Here is a 16,683-nt window from a genome sequence, read left to right as displayed (position 1 = left end):
CCAGCCCCCGACAGTAGCTATTTTTTAAGAAACTTGATTCTTGTTCCTTAACTGTAGAGTGGGTGTAACCTTTTCTGTTTATTCTAATTGGGATCCTTAACTAACTAAACCTGAACGACTTCCTCTCTGTTATCCAGGACCCTTTAAAACTTCTAAGTCTGATCATGAGGAGCAAAGCAGGTAGTGGTGGTATGCTGTTTGTTTTGTTCTTTTATTTTTCATTTGAGCCATATTAAAAACAATCTACAATATTGCCACCCTTTTAAGTTACTTCTGTATGTTTATATAAAGCCACGCACATCAATATATGCATTATGAAAACAGATATACACATATTTTTATCCAGTACCTAATTGCGTATATACGTGCTTTTGCATTTTATATGTATGTCATGATCAGTATTGACTCTCTTCCTTGAGTACAGGTGCAGTTGTTTTATTGTCCCTGCCTACTGATTCATTGATCTATGTTGTTACTAGGTGGCTTCTGTTTTTCTCTTACACTTCATCTTTCCTAGCTGATTCACCTTCCCAGTAATTTTGTTTTTTCCCATAATTTTATTGATAAACAAATAGCAATGAGACAGTTTCAAATCAAATTGGTAGGACAGTTTCAATAATTAACACATTGCATTCATTCTTCCTAGTGGTTAATTGCTGTACAAGATGCAGACATGATATCCTATTTATAAACACCATTAGAACAAATCCCTCTATTCATTAAGAGAATGTAACTATATATCTATCTTAACCGCTTTGAATACACAGATACAAAATAGACATGCATCTCTATCCCCTTTTTTTGTTAAGTTCCGTTATTTGAATATTGTAGGTGTGTAAACTCAGCAAAATATTCTAAAGAGTCCAGTAGCCCATAATAGCATTGGGTCTTCCGCTTGACTGGCAATGTCAGAAATTGTTGACCTGAGTCCCCTACAGCTCAACATAACACCATGGCTTTACTTCTTCTATTTTGTTTTTATACTTTTCTGCTGGATGGTTAAGACCAAGGTAAAGCAGGACCTATGCAACAAGAGTTGTAGCTTTTGGGTCTGATAAGGTCAGTGAAATTCCCTGAGGATTTATTCTGAGATCCTGTACCTCAGATTGTAGAACCTTTGTCAGTGTCAGCCATGTGGATGAGTCACGGCCATTGCTTGGCCAATGTGCTCTCTGTGAAAGCCTGAGAGAATGTTTTCTCTCCATGTGACTCTCCTTAGGCACACTCAGCATCATGGATCACTTTCCTCTTTGGCCCCATAATCTCCTTGATCAGAAAATTTGGGACACTACCGAGTTACATGACGTTACAGTACAAGTTCTCATATGTCCTGAGACATATGAGTCTTAATTGACCTTAGAAGGCTAGGACCAAAATGTTGGCTTTCCTTGCAGCCCTCCTTTTTCTCTAATTTTGGTCTGCAAACTTAGGTTGTTAACCATCCAGAAGACAAACTTATTGTTATTACCATACAACCTATGCTGTTAAGCTTAACCTCACTATCTGTCTGCATATCAAACGTCTTAGGCATAATATGGAACAGGTATCTTTCATCAAGTATTGATATGTTGAACTTTTAAGTACCTACAGAATATGATAAAAAAACATTTAAAAATTAGAATATATTTTAAAAATAGGCATAAAGAATTATATAATTCTTATGTTTACACATAAGTCCAAAAATCTCACCATATACAACCTTGAAGCAGGACAGTCCCACAATATTCCTTTTCCTGTCTCTTGCTTTCGCTTCCTGGTAATTTTTGACTGGCTTGCTAGGTATTATTAATTTTACCTTGTTTGGTACCAAATATTTTCTATTCCTACAAATATTCCTGAGTTTTCACTGGCTGTGTTACTATTTGGAAATAGTTTTGGATCTTAAATTAAAGCTTTGTTAGGTGGAGAGAACAGAGTTTAGTTCTGGGGCTAAGTTTACATGGTTGTATAGGCGAAAGCCTTTGATTACACTTCTTGATGCTGTGTGACTTTGACTCTTTCTCTTTGTGTGGCTGCTAGGAGTTGGCGCTTCTGTGAGCTCTGATCCTTGGGTAATTCTTACCATGGCTCCTGGCCATTATTTCCTTATATGTGTTAGTTAATCACACTCAGATGGGTATATTTCTTCAGCTCTTTATCCTTTAGTGTTAGGTCTTAAAATTATTGGACTTTCCCAGTCTCGTCGCGTGCACTTGTGGGATGCCCTGGGCTCCATTTTCTTTCTCTGCTGTGCCAGACCTTGGAAATCTTTTCCAGACAGTGCACTGTGTGGCAATCAGAGGTTCCCCTTTATCCCAACTTCCTGGAACAGGTCTCATCTTTGTTTTTTGACATCTCTAACATCTTGAGAGCTGTTTTATATATTTTGTTAGCTTGATTTAAATGGGAGAGAAAATCCATTGTTTTTTACTGTATCATGCCTTGACAGTTTGTCCGATATAGCACTATTTATAATTAATTTTTTTAATATTTCAGTTTCTTATAGGTTAAATCATATACAAAGTGCATTCTTTTCTACTCCTCAGTATAGGTCTTCTGCAGTAGTATACACTTAAGCTATTGTGTTGAAAAACAAGCCATGCTTTTCTTCTGCTCTTAGACTGTAACAGTCAACACAAAAGCTTTCTGTGACTTCAGATAATGTGGAAGTCTCACCCCACCAGCGACTAGTCCATCAGTTCTGTAGCATACACCATCTGGGGCTTCAAATCCAGTTTATTCTGACCCTGTCTTCCTGGAGATAGCATCACATCCCACGCATGGAGGGCTCAGTGCCCAAGATTATACCCCAATTTAGATGCCACTGCAAACACCAGGTGCTGCCGCTTGTTCGTTTTGTCTTGAGACAGGGGCTTGTTATGTAACTTAGGTTAGCTTTGAACTCCTTGTGTAGCCCAGGCTTACCTGGAACTGTGGTGATCCTCCTGCCTCAGCCTCCCTCCCGGGTAATGGGATTCCAGGCAGGCACCACCATACCTGGCCCCAGGTATTTCTGACTACCTGGCTATAAGAGAGGGTCCCTAAAATACCCTTTGCAGGTCACTTAATCTACATGGTTCACAAAAGCCAAAGAAACACTTACTGATGTAGCAGAAGTGTATTACAGAGGATGAAGAGATGCGCAGAGTGTGGTCTGTGGGAGTGGGCAGGGAGCTTCCATCCCTGCCTGGTTGTGCCACCCTGCAGGAGCTTTGTGTGCTCTGCCGTCTGGGAGCTCTCCTCCTCCCCTGGGTTTTTGTGGAGGACTGCTGAGGCTTCAGAACTTTGCGTTGCCTGGAAAAGGGCACTGTGGTTAGGTATTCATTGCCTCTCTTTTTATGTGACTACCCTTCTAGATGATGTCTTTCCAAAAGCTATGGACTGCAGAGGTAGACCAGGGAAAATCTTCATTGCTCAGAAGGCACAGGACAATAGAAAAGAAATAAAAGCAATTTGGTACCAGAGAAATGGGGTCACTGCTGTGACTGTACTTCATCATGCGGTTCAGGGAGCCTTTGGAACTAGCTTGGTGGAACAGTTTGGAAAAGTTAGAGATGCTGACCCTGGAATACCTGTGGCTGTATTTGATGGGAGATTTTGATGAGAACTTAGAAAAACCACAATGTTGATAGAAATGCTGTTGGTAAAGAGCAACCTTTGGAGGTTTCTGTTGGGAAGGACAATTGCATTTGGCTATTAAACCCCAGATGATGTGTGTTAATCAGAAAGTTTATCTGCACTTTGCTTATGAAGGATTTTTTGGGGGCGGGGCTGGCTCAGGATGCTTTAAGGGGCAGTTCTGGTAAGGCATGAGGATCTGGGGCTCCAACCACAGTATCCTGAGCATGACTGCTTTGCTTAAGCAGGCACTTAAACAACTGAGCTAATGGGCAGGCCCCATGCATTTTGCTTATGTCCAGAGACTTTTTGCCTGAGACTGAGATTAAGGACAGTGGATTAATTAATCTTGCAGAAAAAACTCGAAGGAAGTCTAATGTTGAGGCAGTGGCATGGCTACTATTGGGGACTTTTAGCCAGATCTGTGTTGAGAATGAAAAGCCCAGCAAAATGACTCAAATGTGAGTTGGTCAGAAAGAGTAAAGTTGTAGCCTGCAAAGATGGAGCAGAGGAAAAATTAGTTACTGAGGAGACTAGCAAGAAAAGGCCAAGTATTTTAGAAGAGGACAAGAAAAGATGGCCTGAGGACATCACAAGAAGCAAGACTCCAACCTTTTCAGCCTGAGAGTTGTAAAGATGAAAGATTTTGCTTTGAGAAGAGAACCCCACAGCGCCATGTCCCAGAACGGTGGTGGCTTAGAAAGTTGTTGCTCAGGTTTGGTTCGCAGACCCTCGATCCTTAGAGCCAGGGGAGAAGAAAGCCTGGCTTCTGGGCCAGCTGGTGGCAGATCTTAGCGGCACCACGTGGTGCTGGTTATAGGGGCATGAGACTGTAGTTGTGGGGTCAGGAAGGTGTCCACTTGGATTTAAGAAGGAGACCTGGAAGCCAGGCACTGTGCCCCTCGGAGGGCAGCGTGTGAAGCTGTGAGCCTGAAGCCAAAGTGCAGTGGCAACCCCAGAAGTTGGGAGAAGCTGGGATGTGCATTGCCTGAGGAAGACTGCAAGAATGAAGCAGAACTGTAGAGTTGGCCTCTGAGGAAAAAGCCATGGGAGGCATGGCCACCAGCAGTGCCATAGGGTAGAGCCACGATCTTTGGCGTTCACATCTACGCAGATTTCCCAGTTGCTATGCATGAAACTATAGAACTTAATGTTTGCCTTGTTGGATTTTGGACTTGCTTAGGTCCTTTCTGCTCCTGTTTCCCATTTGTGCCTTTTGGAATGGTAATTTTTATTTTGTGCCATTGCGTATTAGATGTGTTTAACCTTCTTTTCATTTGTGTAGGGGCTCACAGCTAAAAGTTTCCCTTAAATCTCAGAGGAGACTGGACTCAGACTTTTCAGCAGTACTGAAACCATTAGGATTTTGGCAGGTTTTGGAGATAAAACAAATGCCTTTTGCATCAAGGGCTATCCATGAGTCTTTGGGGGGCCATGGGCAGAGTATTATGGCTTGAGTTTAGATGTCCTCTCAAAGCCTCATGCCATCGTAGGTGGGGCTATTTTAGAGCTCACTGGATCTGGAGTGTGTGAGGCTAGGAGTTAAGGGTGTGAGTGCTACGTGCCTTAAGGGGAATGGATACAATATAAGGAACAGAAAGAAGCTTATTGATTGCAGCTTGCTTTTGCTGCCTTCTGGCTACGTGAACTGTTTTCCCTCTGTGATGCCCCTCCACTGTGCCACCTTGCCAACTGTAAACCAAAATCTCTAAGACTATGAGCCAAGTAAATTTTTCCTCATTTTGTCTCAGCAACAAGAAAAGTAAGACAGGTATGGTCTGTGGGGATGAGCAGGGAATTCCCATCCCAGACTGGTTGTGCTTCCTTACCCAAAAGCTTTTGGCTTCCTTACCCAAAAGGTATGTAGTTATGACTGTTGATGACTTTGCCTTCCTGTCTTCCTTCACACTTGCCTGGTTGGCTCTAGATTCTTTCAAACCTTCGATTATGGCCACAATTGACATAGGGAAACAATGATTCTTGAACTTTGGTGGTGGTAGCTTCACCTGGGCACTTGGTACAACTACAGAGAGTGGGCATGTCCTTCAAGGGACCTGGGCTTCTGTGTTTTTCTTTTTTTTAAATTTGATTTATTTATTTATGTGTGTGTGTGTGTGTGTGGCCAGCTCAGCCCACCAGGGGGTGGGCTGGCTGGCATGTGGTGCTGGGGGATTGAACCATGGTCCCTGGGCTTTGCTAAGCTTGTTCTAAGTAGGTGCTTTAGACCACTGAGCCATCTCACCAGCCCCATTCTGTGTTTTTCATCAGCCCTCGGGACTCAGAGTCACACCACTGTGTGAAAACCACTGCTCGAAAGGAGGACTTCTGAGCACTTTTGGAGTCTAAGGCTACTTTCTCAGGAAAGATCAGTTCTATTTAGATCAGTTCTGTGATTTATCTAGAACTACTTTCCTCATTGTGTGAGATTCCTATGGGTATGGGAGCTTGCCTTTTTACATTTTTCTTTCATTATCAGTGTCTGATACTTAAATCTGTTTTTTGGAGACCTATGCACGCATGGACATAGTGATTTTTAGGTAAAATAGATCTTAGTCTTTTAAAACACACTGCCAAGGTCTGAGGGCAGTTAGAAGACTGGAGCTGTCTCAGATAAAGAACACACATGGCTGGCATTATCTAAGCGTTAAAACTCACCAGGAGTAAATAGTGGTGTTCTAGGACCATGCTCCTGAATCCTGACAGCAAGCAGTTCTCTGGCTTGACCTGGAGTGCATGCTGTGGTGCAGTTTCCAGCTCAGCTGTTCAATGTGGGGTGTTGGTACTCAGGCCTGGCTTCCTCAGCCGTGGTGTCTTTTGCTGAGGTTCAGCATTTCATGCCTTTTGTTACGCCTTACACCTGTCATTTCTTTCTTAGCCTCATTATGCCATTAGTATCCAGTCTTAGTCCTCTGCCCGACAGGTTCTTCCTCTGTGTTTTCAGGGACCATCAGGAAGCTTATTCTGACTTCTGGTGTTCTTGGGAAACAGATGGGTCTCTCAAAGCCTGTCATGTTGATTTTTGTGCAGATTCTCTTCCTATTATGTGGTCTAAGTAAAAAGAGGAAGGTACTGTGGGAGGAGACTCATGTTTTCAGTTCCTGGAAGCTGGTCTGTCCCTTCTTTTGTACCCACCCTTCCCACTGCTGTGCTCAGATCCTGTTAGGTCAGTGCCTCAGGATGGCAAAGACAGAGACTCCAGCTTGCCATTTCTTTCATTGGCCAGTGCATGGGAGGGGCGGTGTGTAATTCCAGGAACAGCAGTATCAGTGGGGGTGGGCTAGGGAAGGAACAGAGCATTCTTGCAAGGATGCGGATGAGGAAACTGGAGTCTCCCCGCCGAAACGTTTACCACTGCTACTACATTGCTTTCAAGATCCTTGTCATCCTCAGCAGGTATTATCCTGCCCTCTGAGCACCGCAGCGTCACCATCCCTAGGGCTTCCGCTGTGATTAGAGGAAAACAGGGAGTTTCCTCATTCTAATCTTGCTCAGCAGGCAGGACAACAGCCTTGGACAGCCTCTGGACACAATTTATATTTTTGGTCCCCAATATTACTGAATGAATATCTAGACTGGGGGGCTGCTTTTTGTTGCTTTTCCTGTGGTGTGGGGTATGTGAGCATAAATTATGAAGTCTGATAAATGATAAGTCTGAACTGTTCCCTTTACATTTACTTGAAAGTCATTGGAAAAAGATTTCTGAGAGTGATAATGAAATAACAAAAAAGTATTATTTGTGTACTCATTTAGAATTTTTGAATAATCTTAAGAGTTATAACCTTACTCTTTTTATATGTCCTACTTTTAATTTTCTTTATATCTTTGGGCCTTTGTGCTTAAGGCAGTACCTATTTACCCTAGGTTAATATGGTTAATCACTAAAGCTGATTTCACTGTCTGTCATTACAAAGGATGAGTACCAGGTAATTTAAACAAGTCATGCAAGGCCTTTGTTAAACTTGGTGTTATGAATATGTTTCAACAGGAAAAGCTTTCAAAGGATATTGATTACCTTATTGGTAAAGAGAGCCAGGTGAAGAGTCAAATTTCTGAACTAAACTTGTTAATGAAAGAAACAGAGGTAAGTAACAAACTAGTTTATATAGTTTTCGTTTATATATTTTGACATTCATTTATTTGTTCATAAAATTCTAGGGGTGTTATATGAGCTGGGAACACACAAAATTGTGTTAGATGTCATCCCAGCTTTTCTAGGACCAGAGAAATAGATACAAAAAAAATCAGGGTGGGGCCAGGGAGATGGCTCAGTAGAAAAAGTGCTTCCTTGGCAAGCGCTTCCTTGGCCAGGGAGATGGATCAGTGGAATAAGTGTTTCCCTGGTAAGTGCAAGGGCCTGAGTTCAATCCCCGGTTCTACCAAAAAAAAGTGCTAGCCTGAGTTCAATCCCCGGTTCCGCCAAAAAAAATCAGTGGACAGCTGAGTGTGGTGACTCACATCCATAATCCCAGCACCCCAGAGGCTGAGGCAGGATTTTTGTGAATTCAAGGCCACCCTGAACTACATAGTGAAAAACTATCTCAAAAAAAAAAAAAAAAAAAAACTAATCAAAAATTAATGAACACTCTGTCATCACTGTTGTGATCAATCAGTGACTAAATAACATTGGAATATAGAAGAATGACTTTATATGACAAGTAACCAAGTCTCAAAAAGGAAATGAATAATGGAGATGGTAGCTTTTACTGTAACAGGGCCAGGGAGATGGATCAGTGGAATAAGCGTTTCCCTGGTAAGTGCAAGGGCCTGAGTTCAATCCCCGGTTCTACCAAAAAAAAAAAAAAAAAAAAAAAGAAATATTAACAAATTGCTTTTGAAAAATATACTCTGTTTGGATAGGACCTGGTTTACATTTAAAATTCCAGTTATTCCTGACTATACATTCTGCATTTCTTTACAAAAGATATGGCTGGGCATAGTGGTGTCCACCTGTAATCCCAGTATTAGGGAGGCTGAGGCAAGAGTATCACCGTGAGGTCAAGGCCAGCCTGAACTGCATAGTGAGACCCTGTCTCAAAAAGACAAAAAAAAAAAAGAGAGAGAAAGAGAGACATTTTCTAGAGTGTTCATGGCTATGGATTCTATGATAGCTAAAAAATGAAAACTGTAAATGTGATGTCCATAAACAGTGGAATGAAAGTAGAAATAAGAATGATCTGCAACTACATGTGAACATTGCAGTATTAAAAGGAAATGCCACATACAAAAGAATATATATTACATGGTGATATTTATTAAAAAGTTTCTGAAAATCTGGGCCTGTTTGGGCAGCTGAGGCAGGAGGATTGCAAGTTTGAGGCCAGGTTGGGTAACCTAGCAAGAGCCTGTCTCAAAATAAAAGATGAAAAAGGGCTGGAGCTATAGTTTAGTTGCCGGGCAGCCTGGGCTTCTCCTCAGTACTGAGTTTCCCAAAAGGTGAAACTAGATTGTTGAAATTTGAGATGGTCATTGTTGAGAGGGGAGGATTAGTGCCTGTGTATGGATAAGGCTTCATCTAATCTGCATACTGGTTGCATGTGTGTTTTACAGATTTACTGATTTTCGTATGTGTATATTTTTCTTTTTGTGTATTTTTTTAAAAATTTTATTTTATGTATTTAGCACAGGGTCTACTGTTTTCAGCCTCCCAAGCACTGGGATTACAGCTACGTGCCACCATACCCAGTCTCAATTGCCATCTCAGTGTGCCGTGGGAGTGGGGCTGGTACGGCATGCCAGGAATTGAACCTGGGTCCCTGCGCTCTGCCTAAGCAGGCACTTTAATCCACTAAGCTATCTGGCTGGCCCTACTTTTTGTATATTTTAAATAAGAAAAACGAATAGCATTTTAAAGATATAGAAGAGGACTGTGTTGGATCATTTCTAAAATTCCAAATATTTTTCATTGTCCCTGATAAGTACTGATTTTTTTATTAAATATAAAATATTAAAAAACTATATCCTACTCTTGGAATTAAACTTTTCTTGGAATTTTTTTTTTCCAAAATAGAGTCAAATTATTGGGAAATAATCTGAACTAGGACCATATATACTGGCTTTGCCTTTAAAAAATATACCATTTTACTGATCCTGATGACATTTATTACTCTTAAGTATTAAGTTGTTTCTCCATGTAATTTAAGGGGAATATTTTTCACATTTTTGTCTGATTAAATGACATCTTTCAATTTGGTATAATCTCCCAACAGAAAGCAAACTATTCCCTGGATAGTGGGTAGCTCCGGGGATTGTACCTTTGGTTATTTTAGTTTTTCCGCTACCAAGTTGTCCCAGTCATTCTGCCTTTACTTGTGAAATTAGGGAAACCCAGCATTTGTTTTGGAGTTTGTCATCCAATAGATAAAAAAATTGAGCCCTTTTGGCTCTCTGAGCAGCACCATGGCGGTAGGCAAGATCAAGTGCCTTATGAAAGGCAGTAAAAAAGGAGCCAAGAAGAAAGTGGTTGATCCATTTTCTAAAAAAGACTGGTATGATGTGAAGGCGCTGGCTATGTTCAACATAAAAAATACTGGAAAAACACTTGTCACCAGAACCCAAGGAACCAAAATTGCATGTGATGGGCTCAGAGGTCATGTGTTTGAAGTGAGCCTTGCTGACCTGCAGAATGATGAAGTTGCCTTTAGAAAATTCAAGCTAACTACTGAAGATGTTCAGGGCAAAAACTGCCTGACTGACTTCCATGGCATGGACCTCACCCGGGACAAAATGTGTTCCATGGTCAAAAAATGGCAGACTGTGACCGAAACCCATGTTGATGTCAAGACTACCAATGGGTATTTGCTTTGACCGTTCTGTGTTGGCTTTACTAAAAGATGCAACAATCAGATCCGGAAGACCTCTTACGCTCAGCACCAACAGGCCCGCCAGATCCAGAAGAAGATGATAGAAATCATGACCCGGGAGGTGCAGACAAATGACTTGAAGGAAGTGGTCAATAAACTGATTCCAGGCAGCACTGAGAAAGACATAGAAAAGGCTTGCCAGTCTGTCTACCCTCTTCATAATGTCTTCGTCAGAAAAGTAAAATTGCTGAAGAAGCCCAAGTTTGAATTGGGAAAACTCATGGAGCTTCATGATGAAGATAGCAGCTTTGGAAAGACTACTGGAGATGAGATTGGAGCTAAAGTTGAACGAGCTGATGGATATGAACCACCAGTCCAAGAATCTGTTTAAGATCCAGATTTCTAATAGTGATAAAGTCTTGTGAAATAAATAAATAAATAAAAATTAAAAAATGAAGAACTGAAGCTTTAAATGCTCACAGAACAGTGCTTCCTTCCTGAGCTTGCGTGAGGTCAGAGATGTTGAGGGCTGCACTTCCTTTCTGCCCGTGCTCGAGCTGCGTCACAGGTGCTAAGCCTTACTTATAAGTAAGACTCTTCTGCACGAGAATGTTCTTTATTTTATTTATTTATTTTTGGCAGAACCAGGGATTGAACTCAGGCCCTTCCACTTGCCAGGGAAGTGCTTATTCCACTGAGCCATTTCCCTGGCCCTGGGAATATTCTTAAAAGTTTTTTTTTTTTTTTTTTTTCCTGTTGGTTTCATTATGATGCATGCTTATCAGTGCTGTGGGTCTTGTTTTCAAAATCATATTGAGCTGTTTTTATAGGGATTCAAAATATTTAGTAAATACTACAGAGACTCATGACAAGAGTCAATAACCTGTTTATGCACTTTGCTCATGTACAGTGTGACATTGTAGAATTTTGTGTAAATCTTTCTTAGTCATCGCTAAAACCTAACCAGTTTCTCCATCAAGTTTTCTGGGGAGGATACTGGGCATTGAAACCATTCCACACTCTATGCCAGGCTACATCCCAGCCCAACTCACAGCTTTTACGAGAGAGAAGGGCACGTGTGGAAGTGTTAAATCCTCTGAATGAGATCGCACGGCAGAGTAGGACTCAAGCTGCAGTCAAATTAACTTGAGAAAGACTCATTTTCGTACTCTGTGAAGAACGTAATTTGTGCTAGTTTTGTAGCTATGAGCGTATTTGTGAGTGTATTTTAGAAAAGGAATGGTGTATATAAAAGGTTCTTGAAGTTAAATGAATTCTGTATGAAATTCTAGAAATAGGTTTTATTCTGCTTAAGTCAGTTTTTTTTTTTTTTTTTTTGCTTCAGATTCTTTTATATATAACTGAAAAATCTTTTTATGTAATCAAGTAAATGGTCTATTGCTGAACACTGGAGATAAAAAAACAATTAACTACAATATTATGCAATTACAAATTAAGTCCTTTTTTTTGAGACAGAGTCACGTTATGTATTTTAGGCTGGCATGGACTCACCCTGTAGCCCAGGCTGGCCTCAAACTCACTGCAATCCTCCTACCTCAGCCTCCCAAGTGCTTGGATGACAGGCATGTGCCCGGCATGTCTGGCAAGTCTGAATCCAAGTTGTCAGTTGCTCTTTGCTAAGTGTATTTGATGCCATAGTACTGTTTTAAAAATTTCAAGTGAGACATTTTTCTTTATAGTATCTGTGTTCCATCAAATTTTGATCATTATCACATAAGTTAAATAAAGTTATATAGAACTCTGTGTTATGACATTGGGATTCGACCCATGGGGTCACACCTGCACTTGTTTTGTTACAGTGCAATGGAGAGAGGGCTAAAGAAGAAGCCATGACACACTTTGAAAAGCTTTTTGAAATCCTAGAAGAGAGGAAGTCATCTGTTCTGAAAGCAATTGATGTCTCTAAGAAACTAAGACTGGACAAATTTCAGACTCAAGTGGAAGAGTACCAGGGGCTTCTAGAGAACAACGGACTGGTGGGATATGCTCAGGAGGTGCTGAAGGAGACAGATCAGTCCTGCTTTGTGCAGACAGCCAAGCAGCTTCACCTCAGGTGAATGGAGTATCACTGACCCACTGTGCATGCACCTTTAGCTCCAGAGTGGTGCCTGGTCCTGTTAGTACAGAATGAAATTTGTGCTCTACTTCATGCTTGCGTGCTCTAAAGTGTCCCAGGGAAGTGTGGGCTTTCTTTTGTTCATCATATTATTGCAGATGTTTAGTCTGATTTCACTTTTTAAAGAATCATATTTATCTAAAGTGTATCTGTCTGCAGAATACAGAAAGCTACAGAATCTTTGAAGAGCTTTAGACCAGCAGCCCAGACTTCTTTTGAAGACTATGTTGTTAATACATGTAAACAAACAGAAGTTCTGGGAGAATTGTCCTTTTTCTCCAGTGGTAAGTCTTAGTGAAAGCAAAAATCTCATTATTTCAGCCTGAATTTACTCTGTCTGTAGAAACCACATCATTCTCTTTATTGTTTCTTTTTTTCAGAGCTTGAGCAACATTTTATTTTTTAAAGAATACAAAATAACCATTGTATTAGTTACTTTTCTCTCATTGCTGGGACTAATACCCAACATCCAAAATGAAGGAAGGAAAGGTTTATTTAGCTCACAGTTACTGGAGGTTTCAGTCCATATTCAGCTGGCTCCAAGGCAGAGAGGCACAGGGCCAGGGATATATAGCTCAGTGACACAGCACCGGCCTGGCAAGCAAAAGGTCCTGAGTTCAATTCCTGGTACCAAAAAAGAAATCAAGGCAGAGAAGGACGAGGCAGAGAGCAAGAACAGAAGGAGGAGTACCAGCTCAAGCCTCTAATTTCTCTTTCCTCCTTACATTGAAATGCAAATTACCTGCCCCAGGGCAGGTGCAGCGTCCACACCCACAATAATCAAACTCCAGAAGCCCCCCCATGACTGCATGAGGCTTTAGGGGACCTACTATACACAAACCATAACAGCCATTAGAAATGGTACAGAATTTCACCAAACAAAATATTACGAATTGGACAGTTTTTGTTGTATTGCATACTGTTGTCCCCAGATTAGTTGTTTAGATTATCAGACATATGCATGTAAAATTGGAAAAGTTATGAGAAATTAAAAAGAAAAAAAATTAAGCATTAACTGTGCCTTTCCATAGAGCAGCAGAAATCAGTAGAGTTGTCCAAGTCGTCCTGCACACATACATAGATCTCGCTCCCCACCCCCGCCTATGTTCTCCTCATCTCAGTATTTCCTGCCCTTTAAACAGATTCTTATCCTTTTCACAGTATCTATTATACCTGTCAGGTTTTATTTACTCTCAGTTTCTTACATTAGTAAGACAACATGATGTTTACACAAGCAGGTCTGATTTATTTCACTTAAGAGTATGGTCTCAAGTTGTGTCCATTTACAAATAAAAGCCTCAAATTTATCCTTTTTATAGCTGAGTAATCTTTCATTGTGTAAAAATATCACATCATCTTTATCCATTCCTCAGTTGATGGGCATTTGGGTGGTTTCTAACAATTACCTACGACAAACTGCACTGCTATGAACATGGGTGCACATATATCACTGTGGTATGATGTTTCAGTTCATTTGGAAGATACCCAGGAGAGGAATAGCTAGGTTGAATGACACCTCCAGTCCTAGTTTTCTGAGAAATCTCTGCCCTGATTTCCATAGTTGTTATAACAGTCTGCACTCCCACCAATAGTGCAGAAGGGTGACTTTCTCCACAACCCCTTCAGCATTTGTTATTGGTTGACTTCTTGATAATACCTGTTCTTTCTGGGGTGAGATGGAATCTCAATGTTGTTTTAATTTGATCATTTCTCAAAAGACCATAAGAAAAAAATAAACATTTTTTTCTTATGTTTATTTGCCATTTGTATTTCTTCTTCTGAGAAATGTATATTTATCTCAGATGCCCATTTTTTAATAGGGTCTTTGAATTTTGGAGGGCTGATTTTTTTTTTTTTGGTGGAACTAGGGATTGAACTCAGGCCCTTATGCTTGTCAGGGAAGTGCTTATTCCACTGAGCCATCTCCCTGGTCCCTGATTTTTTTTAATCTTTATATGTTCTAGATAGAAGACTTTTGTCAGAGAGATAGTCAGCTATAACTATTTTCCAGCTCATGGGGTTTCTTTTTACTCTGTTGATGATTTCTTTTGATGTGAAGAAACTCAACAAGATGAGATCCCAGTTGTTGATTCTTTGGGGTATTTCCTGTATGGTTTAGTTTTTATTCATGAACTCTCTACTTACCCCTAAGTCTTTAAGATTTCTACCCACTTTTTCTTCCAGAAGATTTAGTGTTTCTGTTTTAATATTTAAATCTTTGATCCATTTTAACTGTAGTTTAGTGCATGGTGATAGACATGGGTCTACTTTTAGCCTTTGGCATGTGCAAAGCCGATTTTTCCAGTACTACTTATTTATTTATTTTGGGAAGGGTCTACAGGGTGTTCAGGGTCTCATTACTAGATCAGACTTGTAGTGATCCGCCTGTTTACAGCCTCCCAAGAGCTTGGGTTACAGGTGTGCGCCACCACACCCAGTCTCAATAGAGGTCCCAGCATGCCTGGGGTGGGGCCTGCACAACATGCCTGGGGATTGAACCCTGGCCCCTGCACCTGCTTGCAGGAACTTTAATCCACTGAACTATTTGGCCGGCCCATTTATTAAAGAGGCTATGATTCTTCTAGTGAACATGTTTGACTTTATCAAAGATAAGGTGGCTAAGTGTATCTTTAGTTGTGTGGGAATCTTCTAATCTGTTCCATTGATCCTCAGGTCTGTGTTTTTGTGAGTATCATGCTGATTTTATTACAGTAGCGTTGTAGTATAATTTCAAGTTTTTGATGCCTCCTGAATGCTTTCCTTCATTGTCCAGGATTGCTTTTGCTTTACTAAGTCTCTTCTGGTTCCAGATGAATTTTAGGAATGTTTTCTCTAGATCTGTTAGGTATGCTAGTGGTATTTTTATCAGGATTGTATTGAATTTGTGTAACAATTCTGAGAATATGGCCATTTTCATGATGTTGGTTCTTCTATCCAGGAACAAGGAATATCTTCTCATTTTCTGAAATCCTCTTCGATTTCTTTTCTCAGAATACTGTAATTTTCACTGTATAGATCTTTTACTCCCTTTGTGAGATTGATTCCTAAGTATTTCCCTTTTTTAGAGGTTATTGTGCAAGGTGTTCTTTCCCTAATTTCTCTCTTGGTGCATTTGTTCTTTGTGAAAGAAATGCTGTTGATTTTTGAGTATTGACTTTGTATCCTGCTATGCTAATGAATTTGATTATTAAATCTACAAGTCTCTTGGTGTTTTGGGCTCTTCTATGTAGAGTATCATGTGATCTGCAAATAATGATAATTTCACTTCTTCTTTTCTATGATTATTCCTTTCATTTCTCTCTCGGCTAATTGCTCTGGGTAATGTTTCCAGAACTATATTGAATAGGTGTGGGTTCAGTGGACGTCTTTGACTTATTCCTGATTTGAAAGTGAAGGCTTTCAGTTTTTTTCCATTTAGTATGACATTAGCTATTGGTTTGTCATAGATGGCTTTTATCAGATTGAGGTAAAGACCCATCTATTCTGATTTTCTGTAGGGTTTTTATTATGAATGAGTGTTATACTTTGTCAAAAGGTTTTTCTGCATGTATTGAGATAGTCATGTGATTTTTGTCTTTGGCTCTGTTGATGTGGTATATTATATTTATGGATTTGCATACATTAAACCATCCCTGCATTCCTGGGATTAATCCCACTTGGTCGTGATGTGTTATTCTCTTCGTGATTTGCTGCATTCTGTTTTCTAGTATTTTATTGTGGATTTTTGCATCTATGTTCATTAGGGAGATTGGCCTGTAGTTTTCTTTCTGGTTGGGTCTTTCTCTGATTTTGGCGTTAGAATAATGCTTGCCTCCGGGAATGAATTTCAAAGAATCACTTCCCTTTCCATTTCATTGAAGAGTTTGAGAAGAGTTGTCATTAAATCTTCAATAAATTTCTTGTAAACTTCAGCTGTGAATCCATCAGGACCTGGGCTTTTCTTTGTTGTTATGTTTTTTATTACATTTTCAATTTAGCTCACTGTTTATTGGGTTATTTAGCATTTTTATATATTCTTGATGCAGCTTTGGTAATTCATATGTATCTAGGAATTTGTCCATTTTTTCTGTTTTCCATCTTGTGAGAATAAAGATTTTGGAAATAGGTATTTGTTGACCTTCTGAATTTCTGAGTTCTGTAGTGATTTCA

At 40.1% G+C, this 16,683-nt stretch overlaps 1 protein-coding gene and 1 pseudogene across 2 annotated transcripts in view; both read left to right on the top strand.

Annotated features, from left to right (window-relative positions):
* Trim36 (tripartite motif containing 36) overlaps positions 1-16,683 on the top strand; it is a 42,943-nt gene that overhangs the window by 12,724 nt on the left and 13,536 nt on the right. For both annotated transcript variants that reach the window (XM_023700566.1, XM_023700565.1), the window contains 3 exons: positions 7,583-7,678; positions 12,218-12,471; positions 12,694-12,818. In XM_023700566.1, coding sequence (XP_023556334.1) covers positions 7,583-7,678; positions 12,218-12,471; positions 12,694-12,818 — 475 coding nt within the window. The remainder of the gene's footprint in view (positions 1-7,582; positions 7,679-12,217; positions 12,472-12,693; positions 12,819-16,683) is intronic.
* On the top strand, positions 9,994-10,791 carry LOC105743421 (annotated as a pseudogene).

This window comes from Octodon degus, unplaced genomic scaffold, assembly GCF_000260255.1.
Source record: "Octodon degus isolate 3935 unplaced genomic scaffold, OctDeg1.0 scaffold00124, whole genome shotgun sequence".
NCBI classification, from domain to species: domain Eukaryota; kingdom Metazoa; phylum Chordata; class Mammalia; order Rodentia; family Octodontidae; genus Octodon; species Octodon degus.
Note: the sequence above shows the minus strand (reverse complement) of the source record. Positions and strands in the feature narration are given on the sequence as shown.